This window comes from Nyctereutes procyonoides, unplaced genomic scaffold (assembly GCF_905146905.1).
Source record: "Nyctereutes procyonoides isolate TBG_1078 unplaced genomic scaffold, NYPRO_anot_genome, whole genome shotgun sequence".
NCBI classification, from domain to species: domain Eukaryota; kingdom Metazoa; phylum Chordata; class Mammalia; order Carnivora; family Canidae; genus Nyctereutes; species Nyctereutes procyonoides.
The window spans coordinates 18,509,184-18,534,588 of record NW_026575051.1 but is presented as its reverse complement, the minus strand read 5'-3'; the positions used below and the strand labels follow the sequence as shown (position 1 = coordinate 18,534,588).

General features: G+C 46.0%; 1 protein-coding gene across 5 annotated transcripts in view; it reads right to left on the bottom strand.

Moving 5' to 3' along the window:
* Positions 1-24,530, bottom strand: part of TFAP2B (transcription factor AP-2 beta) — a 30,313-nt gene extending 5,783 nt beyond the window's left edge. The window contains exons 1-7 of one of the 5 annotated variants that reach the window (XM_055330151.1): positions 24,234-24,530; positions 20,996-21,022; positions 19,246-19,704; positions 14,390-14,450; positions 6,563-6,782; positions 4,508-4,626; positions 2,235-2,376 (exon numbers count right to left, since the gene is read on the bottom strand). In XM_055330151.1, the coding sequence (XP_055186126.1) occupies positions 2,235-2,376; positions 4,508-4,626; positions 6,563-6,782; positions 14,390-14,450; positions 19,246-19,704; positions 20,996-21,022; positions 24,234-24,314 (1,109 nt within the window). In that variant the 5' untranslated portion in view covers positions 24,315-24,530. Of the gene's footprint in view, positions 1-2,234; positions 2,377-4,507; positions 4,627-6,562; positions 6,783-14,389; positions 14,451-19,245; positions 19,705-20,995; positions 21,023-21,212; positions 22,223-24,233 lie in introns of those variants that run through there. The other 4 variants (XM_055330152.1, XM_055330155.1, XM_055330153.1 and 1 more) reach the window with 4 other exon arrangements.
* Between the last annotated feature and the right edge of the window lie 875 nt (positions 24,531-25,405).

The following is a 25,405-nucleotide window of genomic DNA, read 5'->3' as shown; positions in this document are numbered from 1 at the left end:
TAGATGGTTAAGACACTGGGGAGGGTAGATTTTTATTTGTTGAAGGTTTTTATTTCCTCAAGGCAACTACAATTTAGAGGAACCTCTCAGCCTTAGAAATCCTGTGTGTCTAACTATGAATTGAGCTTATTTAAGAAATTTTTAATATAGGAGGTGGACAAGAGGGTAAATATAGGAGGGTTTTAGCCCGGAAGGTCCAATGGCTTGGCTCTGCTACCAGTCAGAGGAATGGCATCCCAAAGGCCACAGCCTCTCACAGACTGGCAGACTGCTCCTGTCAGCCTGCTTCCACTGGTGGGAGGGTGGGGCGGGTGGTGGTGAGAAAGAAAAACCACAGAGCTCCAGTCCCAGCCCCTGCCCCCCTACCCCCACCCTGGGATGGCCTGACTCATGGGGCCTGGCCAACAGATAAACAAGGCAGGTACCTAGAGGCCCATATAAGTGACCCTGGGGCATCCTTTGCCAGGGGGATTACTCCCAGGAAGAGTAATGCCTGAACAAGACAGATAATACCTCCCCCACCCCCACCTGCAGCAGGTGAAACGGTTTTGGCTTTAAGGCTGGTGGGTAGAGAATCCTAACAGGTATCCTCTCTCTCTACCCTCTCCTCTACGGGTTTCTCCACTTGAAATGCACACATACATCTTACAACCAGGAGGAAATGGGTAATGGTTCTACCTAAATGGGGCAGTTCTTAGGCCGGGGGTACCTCAGAAACACCATCGGGGCTCAAATGCACACGTCCATGCCTTTTCCCCCCACGATTGCAATTCAGGGAGCCTGGGGCTAGGTCCACAAATAAAAATCTTGGAAAAGCTCCCCAGATGATTCTGATACCCCTGGTTAAGAAGTGGTGTTGTAAGTGAAGCCACAGGGCTTCAAGAGGTGATGGGGTGGAGGAAGTTACAAGCATTCCTTAGGGAAATGATAGAATTTGTGGAATCCTATTACCTGATTTATACACTTTAGTTTTATTTTTCCCCAAAGTGCATTCATTCTTTTATAAAGCACCAATGGGTCCCCCAATACCAGGCAGCAAGGCAAGGCATGGCACAGGAGGGCAGTAGATTTATGATATTGCTAGTTGGTGCATCAGAAGGAAACCTTCCAAAAAGAGGATGGGCGCCAAGGTTTTGATCGTTGGAAGAGATGGTTAAAGTCTTTCCTTAAGTTTGCACTCATTACCAAAGTGCCAAAAAGGAAATTCTGAACTGGGGAGAACAAATGCTTAGAGTCAAACATTCTAAATCTTCAAAGCCCAAAGCAGGGTCTGTAAGCAATTAAAGTTCTGCGACATTAATATTTTTTGACCCTGCGGAAAGGGGCAATCAAATTCCAATCACGTCTCAAAAACATCTGGACAAATTTGAGCAAATGATTTTTCAGCCTTCCATATATTTCTTTAAATTACGCTGTCAACGGAACAAACCGCGTCCTCCAGCACTAAATAAATGAGCGCCGCTGTTTGGACCGAGCCTGCGAGAGAAACGTGCGGGTGCACGCAGCGCCGCCCACTGCAGGCCTGAGCCGGCCATAAAACACCAACAATATGACACCGAAGCCAAAGACAGGAGTAAATCAAATAAATAGAAAACCCACTGTAAAAGTTCAAATGAGCTCTAGACCTAAATTTAGCCAGAGATTTACTATTTTCCCCTCTGGAGTTGTAGTAAATTTTACGTCTGTGGAAGATGCCAAACAGCAACGTTGGAAAGAGAATAATTAGAGCTGCGGGTAGAGACGGGTACAAGTGGGTGACATATAGACACTCTGAGCGGGCATATGACAAGGAGATGTGAAACCAGGCAGAAATGTGCACCTAGGGATTTAGGGAAGAACTGGAACCACGACCAACCCAAGAAAGGTCTGCCTGGCATCCCCAGGGTTGGGGATAAGAACTGTAAAAAGCCTGGATTCATATTGATAAGGCCATTCTCCACACCACCTCCCCCAGAAACTTGGAAATAGAGGGAGACCAGGGCAAACCCACAGCCCATAATCAACTTGGGTGGGGCAGGGGGAAGGAGAGGAAGAAGGGCAGCAAGGTGGAGCCCGGAGGGCTTCTTAGCCAGCAATCCACAGGCTGCAAAAGCTAAAACTACTTCTACCACTGAGCTGCATCCCTGCTCCACAAATGGGATTTGCATTGCGGGTTCCCCAACACCTCCTTCCCAAGGGAGGTGATGCAGCGGGGTGGGAGTCAGGGAGGAGGGCTGAGGGTCTGGGACACTCACTTGGTAGCCAGCAGCATATTCTTTCGGGAGTGCAGGTCACTGGGGTCCGTGTGCTGCCGGTTCAAATACTCAGAAACAGCTTTAGCAGGAAACTCCGTTTCACAAATATACCCAAAATCCCGAGCTAAGTGAACAGCTTCTCCTGAAAAGACAGCACCAGCGGTAATAATCAGCACCTAGTTCTTAGTCATCCCAGGACAAGAGATACTTCCTGGTTAACTGTTGTTATTTACAAAAGAGGCCAGCTGTTGGGGGCAAAAGCAAAGGTGAGGCTGGTGCCCAAATAAAAATGATTCTCAAGCCATCAAAGTTGATGGAACAAATTCCTCATGCTGCTCTTCTCAGCCTCTCCCTGATGATCCTTTTAGCCAAGTCCTCACTAGACATCCCCTGAATAGCTTTCAGGGATTTTTCTTAAAGGAAAGGTGGGCAGGCATGTTCAAGGGCCACCTTACAATTGCACCTAGACATTTGGCTGGATATTTGGGCCAGATTCCACCCTCCCCCCCTTAAAAGCACCTGTTACACCTGCTCTAAATAAAATTTAAAAGTATTTTCCATCTTTTATATTATCCTTTGTATCTTCCTATAACTGTACTAGGAAAAAACCTCTTATTAATAACTAATATATGCAAACATCATTTCAAGTGTTTACATGTTCACATATATTAAAGAACATATGTAAAACATACATGGAATGAGTATTTCTGTCCAGCAATGGAATATTTATTCTTTGTCAGTTCTCTGATAGGTTTTGGGTTTCTCCTTAGAGGTTCCTGTCATCATCTACCTACTTATGGATTTTCTACTGCACAAGGTGACATAGCAGCTATAGAAAACCTAGACAGCTGAGAGGTTCTTCAGCTCATGTGGAAGCCCCTTTCAAATAAAGCATTATTACCCTTTAATGCACAGCCTTAGGTGTCCAAGGGAAGATACCAAACATGAAAAAGAAATATTGAATTATCCAACAGCTACGTTACTCTAAGGATCATGACTTACTTTTAATCATCATTATTATAGTAACAACAAAAGACTTCAGGCTTGGTGCTTACAACAATCCAGATCCAGAAAGCTGAAAACCGCCAAATGAATATTGGGATTTCAGTGGTTTTCCAGTTTTGTCCCTTCTCCCCCCAAATTCACAATTGGTCAGATGACCTTAACTGCTTTTTACAAAATGAGGTCTGTGATATTAGCAATCCCCTGGAGGGCAGAGTCAACTGCTAATGAGTGTGATGAGGAAATTTAGTGACTGCTGTCCCTGAAAGGGGAGTTTGGGCCAGGCAACTTTGCCTTAAAGACGGCAAAGTGCAATGCCTATAAATGTGATGACTTTATGGTTTATTCTAAGCTCTCCTCCAAAAACCAATTCCCCACAAGGGTGTCATAATATCACATTCATAAAAATAGAAGAAAAAAAAAACCAAGACCAACATGTTAGACTCTAGAGAAAATCCTACAACTTCCTTCATTAGGACCATCTGGCTGTATTTCCTATCCCTTCCCCACCCCACAAATTAACTGCAGATCCTCTTGTTCTCGATTGTGTAGAAGATCCTGTTTATTACATACCATAACTATCACCCCCAACCCCAAAATGATGAGCAAATTAGAACGTGCTTGTTATAATTATGGGTCTTTAATTCACAATTGATGAATCTACACTGAAGATCATATGTGACTCCCCTCCTTGTTTCCTCACCACCATCCTCAACCCCGTTTTCTCCTAGGCCTCACTGACTTCATTAAGCCATATATCAATAATAGTAAGTCCCAGGTAATCAGGAGGAGATAGGGCCCCGGGAGTGGCAAGAGTTTTAAAATAACTGTAGGGGTCAGGAATGCAATAATCGTTTCATAAATTGACAAATGTGTTTCCTACTACTGACGGTAGAAGCTGGGAAGGAGAGGGATAGAGAATGGATTGCTGCTTATAGGGTTACTCTCACAAGAGTTCATACCGAGGGTGTTTCACATACTGAGTCCTGCACCTGGTGGCAGAAGTGACCCCTGTTCTGCCTTAGAGTCTGGAACCGAGCACTCTTCAGAGCTTAGGGACCCTCTCACATGTCCCTTGGCCTCTCTACAATTGCCATCTCCCTCTAAGTAAAAAGACCTTTGAACTTCTCTCAGGCAGCCGCTTGACATCCACCTCATAAGGGCACAACAATTGCAGTGATTTCCAGTTAATCATGAAACGTGTAAAATGTCAGCCCTCAGCCAACAGTTAAACTCAGCCACTTCTTGAAATGGCCACACGTCTTGCTTACCTTCCACCAGGGAGGTGAGTAACGTGACATTTGCTGCTTTGCGCCTGCCCGCGGGTAAATTCAAACCGATTTTTTCTAGCCTTTCTCGCAAAGATCTCCCCCCATTTTTCGATTTGGCTCTGAAATTGCAAGAATTAACATTCTGATTAACCTCAGAGTGTTCCTGAAACAAAGTTTAGACTTAGCAATCTAAAGCCCAGTGGAGCTTGAAGAGGTTTTAACTTGAGGTTAACACATTTTCCCCCTTTCCTTTTGGTTATTTGCTGATAGTATGCTGAGGTTTGCTTAATTTCTGCAATACAGAGCATAAAAAAATTGAGTCGTTTTTCTTTTTTTTTTTTTTATCTCATGAGGGAAAAAAATGATACCAGATGGGAATAATTAGGGTGTAGGTTGTGCGTCCAGAAAAGGTATAAATTGCACATGCAAACACACAAGCTCTTTTCCTTGTAAGGGAGCCAGTTAGGTGAACAGAAACTGGGCAAGCTACAATCTTGCTGAAAAGAGGAAAAGAACTAAGTGGTTCAGAGAGAAGGCACTAGCTAGCTGAAACAGGTGGGCTTCTTGAGGAAGGAAGGGGTCAAGGGCTATAAAATGGATTCGGGTTAAGAGGGGAAGGAAGATTGAAACATGAAACCAATATGATGATGGTAATCACAATAACAGTTAAACTAACACGTTAGGGAGTTTAGTTATGCGATAAGCACTGTATATTGATTATCTCACTTAATCTCACAGCAAGTTTTACACACACACACACACACACACACACACACACGCTCAATGCCCAGGGGTGATTGAAAGAAACTTCCGCACTGCGGGGCTCCAAGGACTCACTCCTGGAGAGCAGACCAAGAGGATTCAGAGAGAAACCCACGAATCATACCCTTACTTCCTCCCCAAACTCTCCCTGTACGTGCTAAATTGTGAGCAAAAATACAAAAAAAAAAAAAAAAAAAAAAAACGAAACAAAACAAAAAACAACAAAAACCAGTTACCCTGACCTCTCTTGTAGTACTGTTCGCACTGCCACTTTTAGGAAAGAAAGGGTCTTTCAGCTTCCCAAAGAGGCTAACTTGAGAAGTTCATCTCCTACAGCGTCACCTTCCTATTGGAGACACTACCGAAGTGTCGTTTGTCCAGGCATTGGCAGAGATTCTGTGGGGAAGGCTATTAAATCTTAAGACAAAAGCCATGTGTTCCCCCGTTTCCCACAAGGAGCCTCTGGAAGGTCTTCTTTCAATATTGAGGGGTTGTTTGAACGCCCCCGAGATATCTCTCACTATACCACTGTTCTTACTGGTGGTGTTCTCGCCGAGGGCAGGGGGTCGCAAGTCTAGCACGGAATGGGGACGCCTGGGTGGCTCAGTGGTTGAGCGTCTGCCTTTGGCTCAGCGTGTGATCCTGGGGTCCTGGGATCGAGTCCCGCATCGGGGCTCCGCGCAGGGAGCCTGCCTCTCTCTGCGTGTGTCTCATGAATAAATGAATAAAATATTTTTTTTTTTTAAAAAAAAGAATTTTGCAAACCGTAGGGAACAATGCTTTGGTGCGTACTGGCCACTTCGGCTGGCCGCTCGCTAACCATACTCTGAACAAAAACAGAAATATCACAGCACATTACGGGGACACAGTAAGTCAGTCCGCGAGACGTCTGTTTTAGAGAAGCGTGTGCAGGTTCTGAGCTTCACGCCGGCTACCGAACGCCCTCCACGCGTCCCCGGGGTCCGGTTAGGAGGGAGCCAGGCGCCAGGCCCAGGGCCGGGAGCGTGGGAGGTTCCCAGCGCCGACAGCTGCGCGAGAGCGAGGCGGCGCGTGCTGGCGGCGGCGGGCCGGCGGCTGCGGCGGCGGCGGCGGCGGCGGCGGCGGCGTCTGCGCGCGCGCACGCGCGGCCCCCGGCACGCGGCGGCCGCGGCTCCCCGCACGCGCAGCGCGGGGGCCCGCGCGCTCCGGACGCCCGGTTGCTAGGCAACTGCGTCCCGCTAGCGCTCTGTTGGTTTCCGGGAGGGAGCCCTCTTGCTTCACCCCGGTGAGGACTGGCTGGGGGGTGGGGTTTACCTTCTGAGGACGCCGCCGAGGAGAGACGCGTTGAGGCATTCGGGGGGCGAAAGCCGCCTCTGAACTTCCCCCACAGTTACTTTGTACTTTGAAGTTGAACTGAGCAGAGACAGACGGCCCGGGACGGAGCAAAACACCTCGCCGGTGTTGACGGACATGCCTCCCAGGAAGCCATCTTTATTCATCATCAGAGAAGTCACGGATTTGGGAGGAACCGGAACTAGAGAGAGAGAGAGAGGAAAAAAAAAAAAAATATATATATATATATATGCCATAAAGGTGACCGGGTTTCGATCCTGGTGACCGGCTGATAGAATGTGTCGGTGCGCGCGCAGGGGCGAGGCCACAGGACGGGCGCCCAGTGGAAAGCTGGAGGAGGAAGTGTTTGTTCCAGTGGGGCTGCCGTGCGTTCAGAGCGCCGTGTGCGCACGAATGGAAAAGCCACCACAACTCTGGACTCCTCTGGAAACTTACCCCATGTCGCTCGCCGCAGCCCCGCTCACTCTACAAATCAAGAAAACGCGCGGCCCAGAGCCTGGATGGTGCTGTGAAACCCGGCCACTCCTAGTCCATCAATGTGCTAGCTTGTGACCTGAGACATCTCCGTGAGCCTCTCGGAATCTTTCAGGGTTCCCCGTCCGTCTCCCGAGGATAATCACGTTTGGTGCTGAATCCTGAAAGCGTTTACACTATCCATGATATAAAATGGTAGTATCAGTGTTCTTTATGGGAACCCCTCCCTCCTTTCCTATTGGGTCGAAATCTGTGGTCATCACTGGAGAGCCCTGGAGAGTCCTGGAGAGTGGGCGCTGTCAGACACCGGGCTCAAGAACAGCCAAGTGATACCAGGAAGCTTGGGCTCAAACGAGCTGCTCATTTCTCTAGAGTGGATCTCATTCTTTCCTACATCATAACACATTCTTTTAGAAATGAACCCAAATGCTCCTCTCCAGTGAAAGCAATTCCACAGTGACATGAATTTTGTTTACAAATTAACTAAAGCACCGGCTGGTGATTATTTGGAGCAGTTATGATTTACAACAGGTGCCCTGATCAATCAACCAATCACTCTAATTCATGTGAGCGGAGGTCTTGCCTTGCCCCAGTTGTTTCATTTCGGCAAGTAATTGATAACAAACCGCACTCAAGGTATGTTTTATGCAGAAGTTAATAAGAGCTGACAGCTGGTTGCCACTGCTACCCAGGCGCATTCAGCCTCTCCAGCCTGTATTTCTGTTTAATTGTATTTCAGTATCATCTGCACCTCAGGAGGAGGCGGGGCTCAGTAGAACCAGAAGGCTGGGAAGGAAGAACAATGAATGGTCAACCTCCCAATTCGCTGGCAGGCTCACTCCCTTGGAGTTCTACATTGCTGAAGACCATTTTCTTCAGGTTCTAGAAGCCACAGGGCAGGTGACTTCCTGACTTGCCTAACACCTTAGCTTCTTGCAATGGTATGTAAAGTCCTCGAGTCTGCGCACTGAGGGGGGCATTCGACGGAATGAGCACTGGGTGTTATATGTCGGCAAATCAGACTCCAATAAAAAAATATACCCAAAGAAATAAAAATTTAAAAAAAAAGAATCTGCAGATCTATTTAGTTGATCACCATTCCTGGGGATTTATTGAAATGTGCATCTGGCGTGAAAAAGGACTTTTCCATTTCTCTTTAATAAACACGATGTCTCATCCTATAATTCTGGTAGGGGACAGATAAGCTCTTTCCACCATTTAGAGCCTAAGACACTGCATATCAAACAAGTTGCACAACCTCCCTTGTACAGAACAGACTAACCAACACTGAGTATTTTTTGTAACAGCTTATTCTCTCTCCTACAGATTCTGGCATTCAGACATCCATGATTGCTTAGAGACTGCTGAAAGCCAAAGTAGGTCCCAAATTTCTTCTTTATTAGGTATTGCATGTGGCCCTTTACAAACACCTTGTAGAAAAGGATTTTCCTAGGAGAATGGATGGGTGTCCTCGAGAATTCCCTTTTGCTACTCCTTAGTAGGCATTTTAGTATTTCTGGATCTGTCTACAGAGTCGAAGGCCTTGTCTCACGGCAGGTAAAAGATGTTAGGTAACAGTGGATCTTCTGCACTGCTGTGGTGGTGGTGGTGGTGGTGGGGAGCTACAGAGGGTGCTTTCTTCTTTCTGATTCCCTTCATCATATTCTTATCAGTGAAGCTGCTTCCCATTTGAGCGTGAACCAATGAGAATTCAAAGTGTGAATATGAATTAAATTTGAGTAAAATATAGAATTAAAGTTATTTAAAAGACAGTGGTTTGGGTGGGAGCACTCTATCATTTTATTCTCTTACACAACATCCACATCTATTTTGATCTTATTCTTCACAGCACTCTCGATTTCTGTTTCAGATTCATATTCAAGAACTATAAGCAAATAATTTATGATCGTGGGAATTAGCATCAGATAGTCTTGGAGAAACTTTTTCCCAAAATATACATGATGGCCTTTTGTAATTTAAACATGGTAAGAACTACAGAAATAAATTGCACAAAAATCTCATCTTTGACACACAGCAATGTTTTCATATTTAAATACTATTTAGAAATAATATGTTAACAGTAAAAAAAAAACCTCACTAAGCTGAAAATAATAAGTTCAGTTCCTATGTCCCATACCGGACACCAAATATCTTCTTAGGACTAGAATTTATCTTCTCAGAGTCCCAGCTGCCAAATCTCTTGAAAACCCAGGCCTTTAGAGACACTTTATAACCTGCCCTCCAATTTCACTATTGTTAATTGCCTGATTTACCTGACAAGAGCCATTTCCTATGGGGAATGTATATTGTTCCCTCTTGTGGGCTGTACCTTTCCACAAATGCATTATCACCTAAATATCACCAATCCAGTCAGCTTCTGTCAGCACACTGCTGTCTTCTTTTGTTGTTGTTGTCCACCGCCCCCCAAAGATGGAAACTATTTGAGCAGACATGCTTCAGGTTTTATTTCCATTTTCTTAATTTAAGTATAAATCATATTCCTACCATCTACTCCCTCATCTTCAGGTTCTAACCCTCTTCTACTCTGGCCTTAATCCTGGTATCTTAGATTAGACCCTGCATATTTCTTGTCCTAACTTTCCTCTAAATCCCTGGCACTGTTATCTACCTTCCCCTCTCTCACACCTGCTTAGCTCAGCTGATTAACCCCATATTTTATTCTCTTTGTCTTTTCCCTTCTGCTTTTCTCCAGCTTATCAATAAACCCAGAGAGCAACAGGGCCCGGTTGATTTGTTAGTAATTATGAGCACACTGTTCCTGCTCATGGAACCCAGAGATGACTAAGATAGGTTTAAAGCGACAGCAGGAAATGGTAAGGAAATGGAGCATAGCAAAACTCAGCGTGAAGCTTTCAGTTCTTTACATGTTTACAATTTTCTGTGCATACATTAAAACTGTTTTTTTTTTTCCCTATTTGGTTCTCAGTTGCATATCATGACCAGCTTCTGGATATAACATCCACAAAACTTACTCCTCTTCTTTTTTCCTTGCATCATATTGGGGAGTAGAAATGGGGTTTAAGACTGATCAATATTTCATTACAGTGGCTGGAGTTTTACTTAAGAGTGATGAAGGAGGACTGATTAGAGAAAATATTATTCATTAGTGGACTATAGACAGCCAAAGCGTTAATAGACTAGCACTTAATCTGTATTCTTTAAATTTAAGTGTTAAATCATAGCCTTAAGATCTTTGTGTTTGACTGCAGACAGACCCTTTGTGGCTCTGATCTGCTGGTGGGGAAGAAGGGAAGAAATGAACCATTCTAATAGATTGAAGGGTAAGTCCCCCTGAGTGACACTAGGAAGCCACCAAGGGTTGAACACTGCTTGAAATAACTACCTCTCACCAGCATACCACCCTTTCTTTTATACTTGCATTGTTTCTCATCTACCTAAGGGCTAAATATTATTTCACATGGATATATAGCACATCTATAAGTGTGAGCACTGAAATTCTGGAAAGAAAAACAAAAAGATTCTCACAAAGAAACCTGGAATATTAAGAACTACAAACATTCATGGTTAGCGTCTTTCAGGGGCAAAGTCTAAGAGTCTGGAAACTGAATTGGGTCCCATCACTTACTTGGTGTGTGGGACCTTGAGAAAGTAATTTATCTTCTCTCTGTCTCAGTTTTTTTTTTCACTAGGAGTTGGGGTGGGAGTTGGAGAAGAGCGTCTAACCTTTCCAACTTTGAAATTCTGTGAACTCTGATTACTCCCTGGGTGGCTGGAATGTATCTCAGAGTCTGGAGTTGAATAAATACCTATTGGGATCCAAGTCAGCTCTCGAAATGTGAACCTCTTCCTTTGAGGGGAAACTCATATCCTTTCAGAGGCTCTGACATACTCTTAGTGCTTTTTACCTTCTAGGTCAGAAGGAAGAATCCCAACATTGTAACTGAAATTGGCAATTTCTTCATACTCACCCCCCCCCAAAAAAAGAAAATCCACACTAATCAAAGTGTTTATATGGGGAAGGGGCCAGAACTAACGGGCAAAAAGTGGGAGAGAACTGAAGTTGAACTGAAACTAACCAAACAGGATATCCCTAAGCCCAATGAAAATGCCCCACAGTCACATTTGAACCTTGGACTCCAGCCACGCTAGCCTTTCCAAGAAATCCCAGCATATTTTCTGCTCTCTAAGGTGTCAACCCGATTGCATATTGGCCTTTGATTGCACCAAAAACTTTTTCTTAAAGCCTAGGTGACCCTTTTTTAGTTAGGCTATAGGATGATGGCTGTGATCATTTATATTAGTTGGGCACCAACCTGCCCCCTCCCCAGCCCAGATTCCTAATCTTAATGGAACTGATAGTTAAGAATGATTTTTTAATGTCTCGTTGGATTTTTAGACTGTTAATGTACCGAATCCTTCTCATTATTACTTTATTGATTGCTCATTGACCAGCCCCCTTCAAATCCTATTAACCACCCTCTGCCGGTTTAGATTAGGAGAGTTTAAAAAGCACCTTTCATTACTCCCTCCACTCCTGCCTTGGAGTTGAGACTCGGCAGCTTAATGGGAGCTCTAATGGGGCAGCTAAGAGGAGAGGGGCCACGGTCCCTGCCGATTGCATTAATAGCTCAAAGGGGGCCAATACAGAAAATTAGCCGTAAACGAGCTCTGGAGATCTTCAAATGAAAGAGCCATTTATCACGCTGGCTACCTTCACTCCACTCGTTTGCTCTCTCTACTGGGAACAACTCATTTCCTCTTAACTAAATTACTTCAGAAATGTCAGCTAAGCCCAGATAGCAAACATAACAAGAGAGCTAGCCTATAATCTATGGGGTGATATCAACACGGGTGAAAAATTGGACTGGTTAAGTTTTAGGAGGGAGTCCTTCCATAATTAGAGAGAGTGAGAGACATGGAGACATATCCTTAATGCCTAAGTCTTCTGGCTTCAGTATATACGTAATGGCAGAGACATGGAACCTGGTCAGTGGCGGCACTTTTATTAAGGAGGTAGACTTTTTAAAAAAATCTTTCTACAAAAAATTTTTTTTAAATCTTTCCAAAAGCCCATTAGAAAATAAATTAAGCAACCAGGTCCCTTGCCAGTTGTTGAAATTTAGAAAATTTAGTTCATAAACTTTCTCACCTCTCTTTTTATGAAATTAATCCCTGGGAGATATCCCTCATAAGAGGAGGGGAGGGGACAAAGAGGAAAGACCAGAGGGCCAGGAAGGAGCAAGTGAATCCATATCCTTAGTTTAAGTGGTTCATAGTTATCTAGAACAGTAAATCAATCACTTATTACTGTTTTGCCCATGACTCTCTAAAGATAAACATGTATTAGGATCTTTTCTTCATGTAATAAAGCAAATACCTGAAATACTAAATAATGGAGTTAACCTAACAGTTCATATTCATACCATACCGCCTACATCAATAAAGTGACTGGAGTGCCACTTAGATGTTTAAAACTACACAATTTAAAAACAAGGCTTTCAGGGCCAGGAAAAGTACTTTGAAAAGTACTCTTCAAAACAGAACGAGAAACTGTAGTAAATATTCTCCTTTCCTTACTTCCAGAGATACCCTTCTACACAGATAATCACATTTTGCTGACAAACATATACAAGCCCTAAAACCAAAGCATCCCACATCTAAGAATATTTTCAGCTCCGTTTTGTTAAGCAAGCTAAGTTCCAAATATTTTTATTGGCCTGCCTATTAATAACATTTCTGATTGGTCATCTGTTGGGCATGCCCCACTGACAGCCCAAATGTTGTTTCTAGGATTCAGAGCCGTGAGATAAATTCTAGCCTTCCATGAAAAGGGAGGGGGAGCTGAAACAAAAAAGCCAATGGAGAAGCGCCTCCCCATCCTCCCCTACTCGCCCCCATCAACCAGCAATTAACCAAAAGAGAAGACCCAAGAGAAAATGGTGAAAGTGAGCTGTCAGCACAGTTGCAAATCTAAGCACCACGCCTGGGTGTCTGAGCAAACCCAAAAGTTGGCATTAAAAACTGAAATGATACTGTCTAACAAAGAGAGAGAAGGATGTTTGGAGCAACACATAAAATAGATAGTTTTGCCCCAAATCTTACTATTCTTCTTCAGGATCTTACATTCCAAAACCGAATGGCATTATTCTAAGTACAGCTGCTCCCTCCTATCCTCCACCTCTCAAAGCCACGTTTTCTGTCTCTGTAAAAAAAGATAATTCAGAATACCTCACCCTGTTTGTAATTCTTACTTCATGACCCTCCTACTGTACGGGCTTGACTTTGGGTTACTTTCCAAAGCACTTTTGCTTTAATTGTTTTGATGAATGTCACGTGGCTCAAATTAATCACAAACAACTGAAGCTAGGGATTGTTGACACGAAATATAAGGACAGGCCTTCTCCAGAATCGATAAGAAAGGGTTACAGTAGTTAAAATTGTATCTCCAAATACCAGTTCTTGCGATAATTAAAGATTGCACTGTTTACACATTCAAGCTCCTAAATTGGTGGCATGTGAGTGACATTCGGGCCTTTCGGCAGCCACACTAATCGCCAGGCATTCTCTCAGTGACTGTCAGAAGAGAGGGGGAAAAATTAAGCAGCTGCAATACGCCCAAAATGAGTTATTGTAATTACATTTAATTAGTTTAATTAGTTAATTATTTTGCTTACAGCTGTACAAGAGACTGCAAACATTTGTTAATATCACATGCCCTTTAACAGTATGGGGTGATTCCACAGTCACACTAAATCATGAATGCATATGTAGAAAGATTTAGAAATGTGCATAGGCTGTCTCAACTTCTCAGGATGTGCATATTTGGCAACACATTTGGCACAATTTAAAAAAAAATAAGAGACAACTCATAAAACACAGAGAGCTGGGAACAGAATCACCACACACACAAAACAATCAAATGCAAAAACAAGAACTGTCTCAACAACTTAGGGTTTAGCTCAGCAAACTCCACTTACCAATGAAATAATTATAGCACATTTTTGAAAGCAGTGTTTCCTAGCCAGTTCCATACGTGATGTTATTTCAGTTATTTAAGATGTATCTAGAAGTGCCACCAAATGTACCATGAGAAAAATGGCAATAGTCCCTGTCCCTCTGTCTCTTATCTGGGTTTCTGCCTTTGGTTGCCGTTCCCCCCTCCCCCAATTTCCTTCTTCCAGACAGGCCTTTTTTCACCTAGACATCCTCTGTCCTATGATTGTGAACAAACATTTCTGTCTTATAAAATAACTAATTCCCCCAAAGTGAAAACTCATGAAGACATGACTGCACAGGAAAACTTTGCTTACTTTTGGGAGGAATAATCCATACCTTTTTTTATGACAGACTGGTCCAATAGATTCATGCCGCTGTTATTGGCATCTTCAACTGACTGTGAATATAAAAACATCACTATTCAAATTGACTGGATATTAAAGAATTGCACACATAAATCATGTCATTCCAAACTGGAGTTTCTGTTATTTCCATTTATATTAATTCACAAAGGGAGGTTTTATTATTATCATTATTACCTCCAAATCAACATAGAAATGAAATTCACCCAAATTATAAATTCTTCCAATGGAAGCAGAGGAAAAAGGAAACTATGAGAGACATCTGGGATGCAGTATTGCTTTAGTTATTATATTAAACATAGATGTTACACAGACATATAAAGTTTTATATTATTTGCTCTTATGAATTGTGAAAATTTGGCAATAGCTGAAATATTTTCACCAATATTGGTAAGAATAATTTCTGTTTTCAATTCTGTCCCGGCGCATCTTAACCCTAGAGTTATTTTACAAATACATAATAGTTTACATTATGGGATTTTAATTAAAGTCTGAGCAATTTGGAATGGAATGCAAACAGCAACACATAAGAACACGTTTGCAAGCTGGCAGGACCGCACACCCATGCAGTCCATACACGTCCTAGTGTGCTATGAATTTCTTGCTGCATAATCCCTCAGAGGAACCTGCACAATTTGCTCCCCCTCCCAATGCTGCTGCTGCTGCTGCTACTGCTGCTACTTCCTGGCAAGAAGCACACCTGTTAGGATGGCAGTAACTACAGACACAGATACAGAGACTCTGGATCCTCCCAGTCAGCACCTAGGTAATGGCAAAGAGCATTCATCTTCTGTGCCACAGTCTTATCCTAAAGAAGGAAAGTTTCAACCCTGGGTGTTGGCAGGACTTCTGAGGGAAATAGCTGTTGGAATGAGTTTCTTACTGTCAGGATGCACAAGAACAGAGTTCTGGTTGTGCATCCCAGGGCATCCAAAAGCATTGTATTCCTTCCTCCACCCACGCACCCACCTCAGTGAAAAATAAATGCTAAGTCTTTCTGGAATGTACGGCTGTTTTCCCTGATTCTCAAACCTAAGTTTGGACCAATCTGTCACCCATTCTACAAAGAAGTAAAAAGCAAAGGGCTTGAGAGTGAGATTGTGTTTTCACAGCACCTTCCACCCACTCAGGCTGCATCCCCAGACAGGGTGTGTGTTCATCACAAGGAAGAGACTGTCTACCCCAAACAAGCAGCACATTAGAAATGAGATGATCTAATCACGAAGGGAGCATGTTAATTTGTTTCTTTTCGTTTTTAATAGTCACTCTTCAGTTGTCGGAAAGGTGAGGAAAATTGCTATTCTCCTTAAGAACGGTTTTCCATGTTGCAACATGTCATGTGCATATTAATAGTGAAAAGCTTCTTTAAAAAATACTTCACATAACTTGTTCGAAACTCCTCAGGAGCCCCCACGACGCACACGCGCGCGTGCACACACACGCTCAAGATTCACGCCTTGCCATGCTCACGTGTCTGCAGCGCGAGGTGTCCACTCAAGACAAAAATACTCCCCCGTGTCTGTGGGCGGGCAGGCCGGGGATCTCAGGGGCCAGGATCCCGGCGCCCCCACACCTCACCCTCACGTCCATACGTAAATATGTATATACGCCTCATCAGCGACGTGGGGTAGTTGTGGTAGTTAATGAGAAGGCTCTTGTCTGATTTTCTATCTAATTACGGCCGCCTGCTGGGTTTTTGTACAGGATATTCACGCAGCATGCTGGCGCTTAATCGTCACAGGGAGGATCGTAAAGATTTAATTAGGACTGCATGCGGAAGCGCAGAAAAACAACTCAGACTCGTAATTACTAGACTTCTTTAGTTAAAAGTGATACCAGGGGTTGCTTTAAGACACTAGGGCGTGTTTGAATGTGTGTGTGTGTGTGTGTGTGTGTGTGTGTGTGTGGTGGGTTTGACAATATCCTTGTATGTTTATACTCAGGGGTAGTAGAGGTGATGAGAGGTTAGAGAGCAAAGATTGGAAGAAGAGAGGTGTTCACGACAACAAAACTCCAAACTAGGTGTCATCTCACTCCATCTTTCTTCCTGAAGCTGTTTTCCTGAGTTTAACACCGCACCCCCCAACACACATACACACAATGGGTGAAATGTAGCATACCCAGAACCCAAACAGCGATTTGCTAGTTTAATAGCCCCTGTGAGTAAATTGAAATAGAAATTGACAGGGTTTTATAGTTTCATTTAAAAAAATATTAGAAGCATTTGGTTAATTAGCTCCCCTCCTTCTCTTCTCTCAAGGTCGGGGCGGTGGCCCTCCGCGTGTATGTCTGGGTCACCCAACATGCCCCCATACCAACCACTCCGCCAGGTGAGTACCCCTTGTTTTGAGGCCCATCGGCCCAGCAGCGCCCTGGTCCGGGGCTGGGTGGAGGAAGGAGGGAGCCTGAACACACACTAGGTTCCTAAGATCGAACAACTGACTGAGGTCCAGGTGGAGACACGCTCTGGTCCCTTTTTAAAGACTGGTCAGGCGCAGCCAACCCAATCCGTAGCTGCAAAGGAAGGGTGAGATCCCCTCTGGCTCGTGTCACTTCAGCTGCCCCCACCCCTACCCCTCGGCGCTCCAGATCCCTAATTTGGAAGTGGATCCTCCGGGATGCAGCAGATGAGGCACAGCCTCTGCATTCGGGGGTCTGGTCCTAGGTACACCTCCTCCCCTGCCTTTCTTTGTCACCTGCCCCTTGTCAAGCACACCCAGGCCTCGGGAGGCCTGTCAATGCCGCGGGGGCAGAGATCTTCCCCGCTGCCCGGGACAGGCGCAGGATAGCAGCCCCCCTCCTCGACCCCCTGCACGGAGGGTCGTCCAAAGAAAGCCCCTCGAGCAGCCCCAGACGGGCTGCTGCGAAGCTGCTGGGGGAGGAACCAGGCAGAGGTGCGTGGGCGGGGAGCCTGCGTGGGCCGGGGCCTGCACCTTCTCTCCTCTGGGCTCTTTGCACCTCGCGGTCCGTGTTCCGACGCAAGAACTCAGCCTGTGGCACGACGCGTTGAAGAGGGTGTCCTCCCCAATACACACTGAACTGGTCCTGTTCTCTCCTCCTTTACCTTTGGCCAAACACTCAAAACCCCTTACAATTATATCTTTTAAAAAACAACAACAACAACAAAAAAAAACTAAAACTAAACTAAACTGAAACCAAAGAAATCTATTCCCTCTTTTGAGAGAACTCCTGGGTTCAGTTGACTGAGTCACCAGGCCTGCAGGGTGATGGTGATGCGGCCAGTGTGTTAGCATTGCCAACAGCAGTGGTGATGGGTTGATCCACTTTCATTATCTAGCACTTTGAGCCCTACTCAGAAAGGTTAATTTAAGAACTTAGCTCCCCCCCCAAACACACATATTACCCCAATACATTTTTTTGAAGCTATTAAATATTTCCTTCTTGTATGGTATTCCAAAACGAGCAATTTCTCCAGATAGGAATACTCAAGCTTGATTAAATCAGCAACACTACCATTCTTATTACTACCGGTAAACCCAGCCACAAATCAGGTGATTCCATCATTCTTGGAAATAATAAATAATAGAATCTCCTCTAAAGCAATAAACCATCATAGACTACACACAGGCAGCATTTGGTGCTGTCACCACATTTTAACCGTTCAAAATACATTTTTTTTTTCAAGTGAGGTAAAGATGGACTCAAGTACTCTTCTTTTCTTCCCCATTTCATTTTTCTTTGCTTTGGAGGTATGGCTGAAATGATGCGTAATATATACAACTATGCCAATGAGACAGAAGTGTCAAACACCTTTCAACCACATTTATCTTTTCTGCAGACTATTTAAATTAGGGAGCAAAAGGAAACCTGCTCAGAATCACCCAGACAGTTTTTAGAAATCATTTCTTTGATGTTTCTTTGTTTAGTTTAACCAAGTATTCTCAACCAAATCAGTCTCCATTGTGTAGGTTGCAGATGGGTTAGGGAGTGGGTGGGTGGGGGGAGTGTTTTGAGCCTTTTGTTTTAAGAAACAAACACGTGATGCCTCTTTAACTGGAATAGTGGCTTTGGGGAGAGGAGAGTATTAAAAGAGGGGGAGGACTGAAGAGGGATGTGGAGAATATTGCTCCACAGTCATTTAATGGATCAAAAGGTGAAAACATTCTCCAAAATGGTCTGTCTCCTCTCAGACTCCCAAGCGGATTATGGCTTTCTGGGTCTCTCCCCACATTTATTCCATTTCTTGGGAAGATGACTCTGGAAATCACTTATCTTGAAAAAGGGCTCAGCAGCTTATGAGTCATTCAAAGTGGGACCTGGTTTGGACAATCACAGCACATGTTTTTCTTCCCATGTGCATCGTCACGCTTAAATTCCAGCAGGAACTTCTGGAGTGCAAGAGGACCCTATGCCTCCATGCTGAAGCTCCAGACTCTAGGCAGCCCAGTCTTTCACCTGCCTTGTCTGGGGGCCAGGCCCACTATGGGACGTCCATGGAGAGTGAGTTGCGAAGGGTACCTAGCTTGCTAGCACAAAGTACAAGAGAATAGGGAGTAGCTAGGGCAAGACAAAAACCATCTAGCCTTAATTCTGATGATGCTAAACTATCAACATACACACATATATTTTTCTCCTTTATGATTTCTAGTGGTTCCAGCTTTCATAATTGGACCTCCAGAAATCGAATTGCCACTACAGAGCCATACATGTATTAACAGTTATATTGTGGTGTCCAGCTATTCCTGTTCTAAAGATGAAAACTACCTCCCCCAAAGGATACAGAGCTGCCCCTCCCCCCTCCCTCCCATCTCCTGGAGCATTCACTATTTATTTATTTATTGTCCTTTTCGTTTGTTTGTTTGTGGTTACCTGGACGTCTTCCATTCCGGGATGGCCGAGGCCGTGCAGCGAGAGGCTGTCACCCATGCCCGCGTCCAGGCCGTGGTGCGCCGAATGCAGCAGCACGTCTGGCCGGCGGACCGAGTGGTAGTCCCTCCGGGGGTCGAGGCCCGAGAGCTGGGGCAAGGCTGCCCGAGGCTGGGGCAGGAGAGAGCCGGCTTCCGAACCTACTTCTTGCCGCTGCCGTTGCCCCCAGGGATGCTGCTGGGGCTGGTGCAGTGGGTTCAGAGAGTAGGGGTCGTTGACGTGGGAGTAGGGATCCTGGCTCTGATGGTAGGGGAGCGGCTGGTAGGGAGGCGGGAAGTAGGGCGGCTGGAAGTCTGACGACGGGGTGTGGGACAGCGGCGGGGCGCTGGAGTAAGGTCCTTGGGATACCGAGCCCAGCTGCGAGAGCCTGGAGCTGTGGCTCGGGACGCCATCGTGCCGGTCCTGGGAGCGGAGAGAAGGAGAGAGAGAGACAGAGTGACAGAGAGAGACAGAGAGAGACAGAGGGAGGGAAGGAGGGAGGGAGGGAGAGAGAGGGAGAGAGAGAGAGGAAGAAAAAAAAATACAAGCGACTAATGGAGAAGCTCGGCTTCGTATATTCTTCCCAGGACAGGGAAGCAAGAGTCTGAAACTTATAACTCCCAAGTTGACTCAGAGGGCACATGATTTCAGCAATTCCAAACTCCAGGCTTTGGGGGAAAAAATGGGGGAGAATCACCACCCACTTACCCGACATCTGAGCCCTATGTTGGGAGTGCAAAGTGGGCCTAAGGGGTGAGGGTACAGTAACTATAGGTAAGGGCAGCAATTCTAAATTCCTTAGTTAAAAATATAGGAGGCTTACACAGAGTATTTCCTCTTCTGGGGGTTTTCAACTATTCTTCCTGACTCTTCCAGAGGTCCAAAGCATAACAAATAAAACTTCTTACTATTTGCTGTGCAGCTACTCCTGTTCAAAACCAACTTCTGCCTCCCCTGGCAACCCAGCCAGCTGACCAAGAGCTCCCCGCGCAAACCTGAGAATTCCGGGAGCCCTGAGGAATTTGCCTGCTCGGAGTTCCCAGTCACCCCTCCCTCCCCAAGAGGAATTAAATAATTTAAATAGTGTTTGATTGAAATGGATCTCCTTTGAAATCTTATCCTGAACCCATGTTAAATTAAGTTGAATTGTGGTTCCGAGGAGTTATTTCTAGGCTGCTTTTCTGTATCTAGTGCTGTTTTATGCCAGGGTGTGAAAATGAAGGACGTGGGGTTGAGAGGGGAAAACAAGAAAAAGCCCAGACAACTTAGTGTTGGTTCAATCCAGAGTGGCAAACTGGAAGTGGAAGGGGAAGGGGAGGTGTGTGTGAAAGGACTGTTTAAGTTTCTCCCTCTCCTCTGTGGAAATGCCTTGGTAAAGTCCCTATGGTTTTTTGGTTTTTTGTTTTTTTTTTTTTGTTTTTTTTTGGGGGGGGAGAAATAGTCACCTAAATTTCCAAACTGCAATGGCAAATAAAAAGTTTTTCTCTGCGGCCTCCCCCCTCCCCAGCTGACTCATGGAGCTCAGACGGAGAACACACAATGCAGAGAGAAGCAGCTGCAGCCTCGTCCAATTATGGTGCTAAATTACCAAGCCAAAGGCGCTCAAAGGAAGACAGAGACAGAGAGAGTGAGACACACGCACGGAGACGGAGAGACAGAGAGACAGTGAGAGGAGGGAGCATGCAATTCTGGTACAACGTGAATCCAAACTCACCATGGATGAATAGGTGTGGACTAACATCTGGAAAAAAAAGCCTGGTTACTGCTCAAAATCAAACAATGATTTTTTTAAAAAAAAAATCAAGGAGTCCAGCAGAGAAATGAGCTGGACACAGGAGCCGAGCTTGAGGGGTTTCCAGGACAAGCCATCAAAAAAAAAAAAAATCCCCCACCACCACCCCCAAACAAGATTGGCGATGCCTGTCACACACAGGCAGATCTGTTCATCGGTCTCTTGCTGTCTTTTTGGCCTCTTTTCTTCTGCCGCTCTTCGGGGCTCCAGATGCAGTCCTCTTCCACCCGAAGCTGGGCTCAGACTGCTCGGGCGCCCCTTCCTCCCTCCGCTTGCCTACACCGCCTCATAATAATTGATATTCATGACTATTAATATTACACGAGTACTTTAAAGGGAGAATGGAGGACAAATGGAGCGTGAAGCAGCAGCGAGCGCAGAGCTCCCCTACTATTGTAAATGACGTTCATTCAGTGGAGAATTACTAGATGTAATCAGACGAGGGGGCTGGCAAAGGCAGACTGGGGGAAAAGTTTAGCAGGAAAGAGGCAGAACTTCAATTAACTGAGCCGGGACACGCATAACGCAGCCCCTGCTCCTTTGGACAAGGCAGTGAGGGAGAGCATCGCTGGGGGCTTGTACAGAACGTAGGTGTCCTGGTTCCTGGAGAGGGACTTTCCTAATGGGAAGAACTGATCGCCCTAGGTGCTTCATGTGCAGATTAAAAAACAAAAAGGCGTTGCCTCATCATTTGGAGGGGAGAGAAAAGTAAACCTGTGGGCCTGGTTGTTTACAGTGACGTTTGCAGACTTGCAGTGAATATTGGAGATCATGCTTATTTATTAAAGGACAGGGGTGAGATGGGGCTTCTCGTCTCTTGTGTAGCCTCTCCCTCCTAACTGCTCATACGGTCTGTGATTTTTTTTTTTACCCCACTTTAAAATATATGCAATCAATCTTGAAGTACACTAAACTTATCCTTTCCAGGCAAAGCCAGGGGCAACAGAAAACCTTTTTGGATGTTTCAGGAACCCGTTCAACTGGCCTGACTGCCATTTCTGTTAAAGTTCAACCTTCCTCCGGACTGAAAAAGGTTCCTTCCACGGGGCTGCGGGTTCTCCTACATTTTTGAGCAGAGAATTTAGGCAAATCGGGATACCTGCAATATTCTCTCTCCTCTCCCTCCTTTCCTCTCTCTCTCTCTCTCTCTCTCTCTCTCTCTCTCACACACACACACACACACACACCCACCCCTCTCCCCTGACTTCTCTCCCTCTCTTCCCCCTCCCTCTCATTTTATTCCCCTCTCTCTACCCCTCTTCCACTCCACCCCTCCTTCTCTCTCCCTCCGTCCCTTCTGCCCTCCCTCCCTCCTCTCCCACGTAGCCAGTCTACTTTTCCTCAGCAAAGAACAAGTTCGATGCTGCTTACTTCTGGGAAGCCACGGGAACCCTCTATGTACATCCCGAGCTATTTACACACCGCGGCCCCCTGTGCGCCCGCGCCTAGCCCACGCCGGGCGCTCACATTCTCCAGGACCGCTCGCTCCAGCGCCTACGACTTTACCATTATCCCGCCTGTTAGAGAAAGAAAAGGAGGCCGAACCGAAACAAGCCCCACCGGGCGGAGGCGCGGCTCTCCGTTACAGTCAATACACAGGCACAAAGAGGGAAGGAAAACCCTGATCATCATTCCGCAGAAAGACGAAATCTCCTCCATCTCTGTCTCTGTCTCTGTCTGTGTCTTTTTCTCCCTCTCTCCCTCTCTCCCTCACACGCGCACACCCCAAAATTAGGACCCCGGGCCGGCGGGAGCTGGGGCCCTGGATGCCCGCGGGACGCGGCGGCCAGGCGGCGGCGGGGCCTCGGCACCCCGGTCCGCATGTAGCCCTGGGCCCTCGGCGGCAGTCGGGGCTCAGCGGCCGCCTCCCTGCGCCGCCAGCGGTCCGCAAGGCGGCTCCCCGCCGGGCTCTGCGCAGCGGTCCCCGAGCCGAGGGCTCTCATTTTCTACCCACCCCCGCACCGCCGGTTTGGGGAGCCTCCGTGCGTCCCGCCGCCACCGTTTGGCACGACCCTCCGAGCGCTCCTGCCGCTCCGCGCCCGGGACTCCGCTTCCCGCGCTCCCGCCTCTCCCCAACTTTTCCGCTCGGCGGTCTCCGTGCGTCACCCGCCCGGCCCGCGCCGGGCTCCCCCTGCCCCCTGGCTCTGCTCTGCGTCCCCTCCCTCGACGTCTCCCGGAGCCCCCGCTCCCCGTGCCCCTGGCGCCGAGGTCGGGGTCCCAGAGGCCCCCACCCCGGCTCCGGGCGAAGTTCCGCGGGCCTCGGCCGCCGCGCCCTCCCCGCCCCGCCGCGCCCCGGAGCCGCCCCGCCGCAGCGGGCGCCCCGGACCGAGGAGGGCAGGGCGGGCGCGGCCCCGGCTCCGGCCCCGGCCCCGGCCCCGGCCCCGCCGGGCGGACGAGCCGCTTCTCCGGCCGGAGCGAGAGTTACGCTGCCCCCGGCGCTGGAGCGCCCTGCGCGCCGAGCAAGGGCAGAGCGCCGCGTCCAAAATGCCCACACTTGCGGTGGTTGGACGCACTGACCCTCAAAAAAAAAAAAAAAAAAAAAAAAAAAAAGGCAAAACACGAGAAAAACAAAAAAAAAAAGAAAAAAGATTAAAAAGATCTGCTGGGACTCCTTTGCTCGTGCTCTGTCTACCTCTAACCGTCTATTCACCTCCCTCCTTCTCATTTTCTGTCCCCTACTTGGATCCGTTTGTTGTCGATTTCAGAAATATTATTGAAAATAAAAATTAAAAGCCCGAGTCTGTTACGAATGAGGCTTGAAGATCTAATTCTCTCCCACACTCAAAACGAGGAGAGCCTCTGCCTTTATTAGTCTCTATTTTCTCTGCCCACATTCAGTAGCACCACATTCCCCATCAGAGCCTAAGGAGGAGGGGGGGGCGAGGAAGAGAGGAAGAAAAATAAAAGAAAAAAGAAAGAGAGAGAGAGAGAGAGAGAGAGAAATCTCCTAACTTAAAGTAGCCAGATTTCAGCCTTAAAGTTCTTTTTCCGAACAGCGAAGTCTCTCCCCAACCAGCTTTTCTAAAAGTTAGAGAAAGCTGAGAAAACCGGCCGGGAATCTACGACTAAATAGCTGAAAAATATATATCAGTTGGGGTGTCCAGAAGCTCAAATTCTCTATCTGCAAAGCTCTAAGATGCATCTGGGGGTGTCGGCTCACCTCATAGATATCTTCGTACTTGACATTCTCCACGAGCTTCCAGAGCATGATGGCAGCCTGGTCTCTAGGAGGTGAGTGCATTCATGTGAGGAGCAGATGTCTGGCTTCTCAGGACTCCGCTGTCTGTAATGATCCATCTATAATTGGAAATGGGGGATACACACCAAATCCGACGCTCCTCTCCCATCGCAACTTATATCTGTTGTCTCAAACAATAGGCTGGAGAAGTAAGCCTCAGCAGAGAGAAAAACATTATTACATACACAGGAGTTAGATGCTACCCACAGACATATATATTATAAAAAAAAAATCATAAACACGTATTTACACCCGGACACCCACATTGAGTTATATAAGCACCCCTGGGTCACACAGAGTCTACAGACTCTAAACATACATTTAAAGGAGAGATAGTCTTCAGTGTGACTAATATAAATATACACATTTAAAAACCTCTGTATGGAAAATGATGAATCATTGTAGCCACTGACTAAAGTCTTTACAATTCATAATGAGAAGCCATGGGACCAACAGTCCCCCATTTTCTATGTAGATTTTAAAAGGGGGACCATTGCTGAGATTTTCATACACAAAAGCTCCTATTCATGTGTGTTCAGCAGGAGGGTATTTTGAAGATGGATTTGAGGATTTTTTTAGGGCCATCTCTCTGTATTGATGTCTACAAACTTTTTTTCCCCCAAACTGTACCTCTGTCAGTGTAGAATAATAACAACAAAAAAAGCCAGCTCACCACACTATTTCTAATATTTTTTTGGAGATTTTGCCCTACACATTTGGAAACTTACTGTTTGAACACCTCAGTCTGTCTTGTCGTTTTAATGGTTGTTTGTGTGCATTTTCAACGAATTCCATGTGCCTTGGCTAGAGTCTCCATATCATGAGGTGGGTTTTTTTTTCACATGTTGGGAGCAACACACGCACGCATTCGTACGACGTTAATTTCCAGCCTTCATTGCAGAGGCATAGGACATTATACTTGCCTCTGTGGTCTATAACTTTTAAGTGGTTTTAATCATGGACAGTCAAGAAATGTTCACCTGAACCTATGGAAGATTTAAAGAATATTCTTCAAAGAGATAGTGAAAAATATTTTAGTATGTATGGATTTTGTTTTTGTTTGGAATGCATTTTTTTTCTTAGTGAACTGTGTA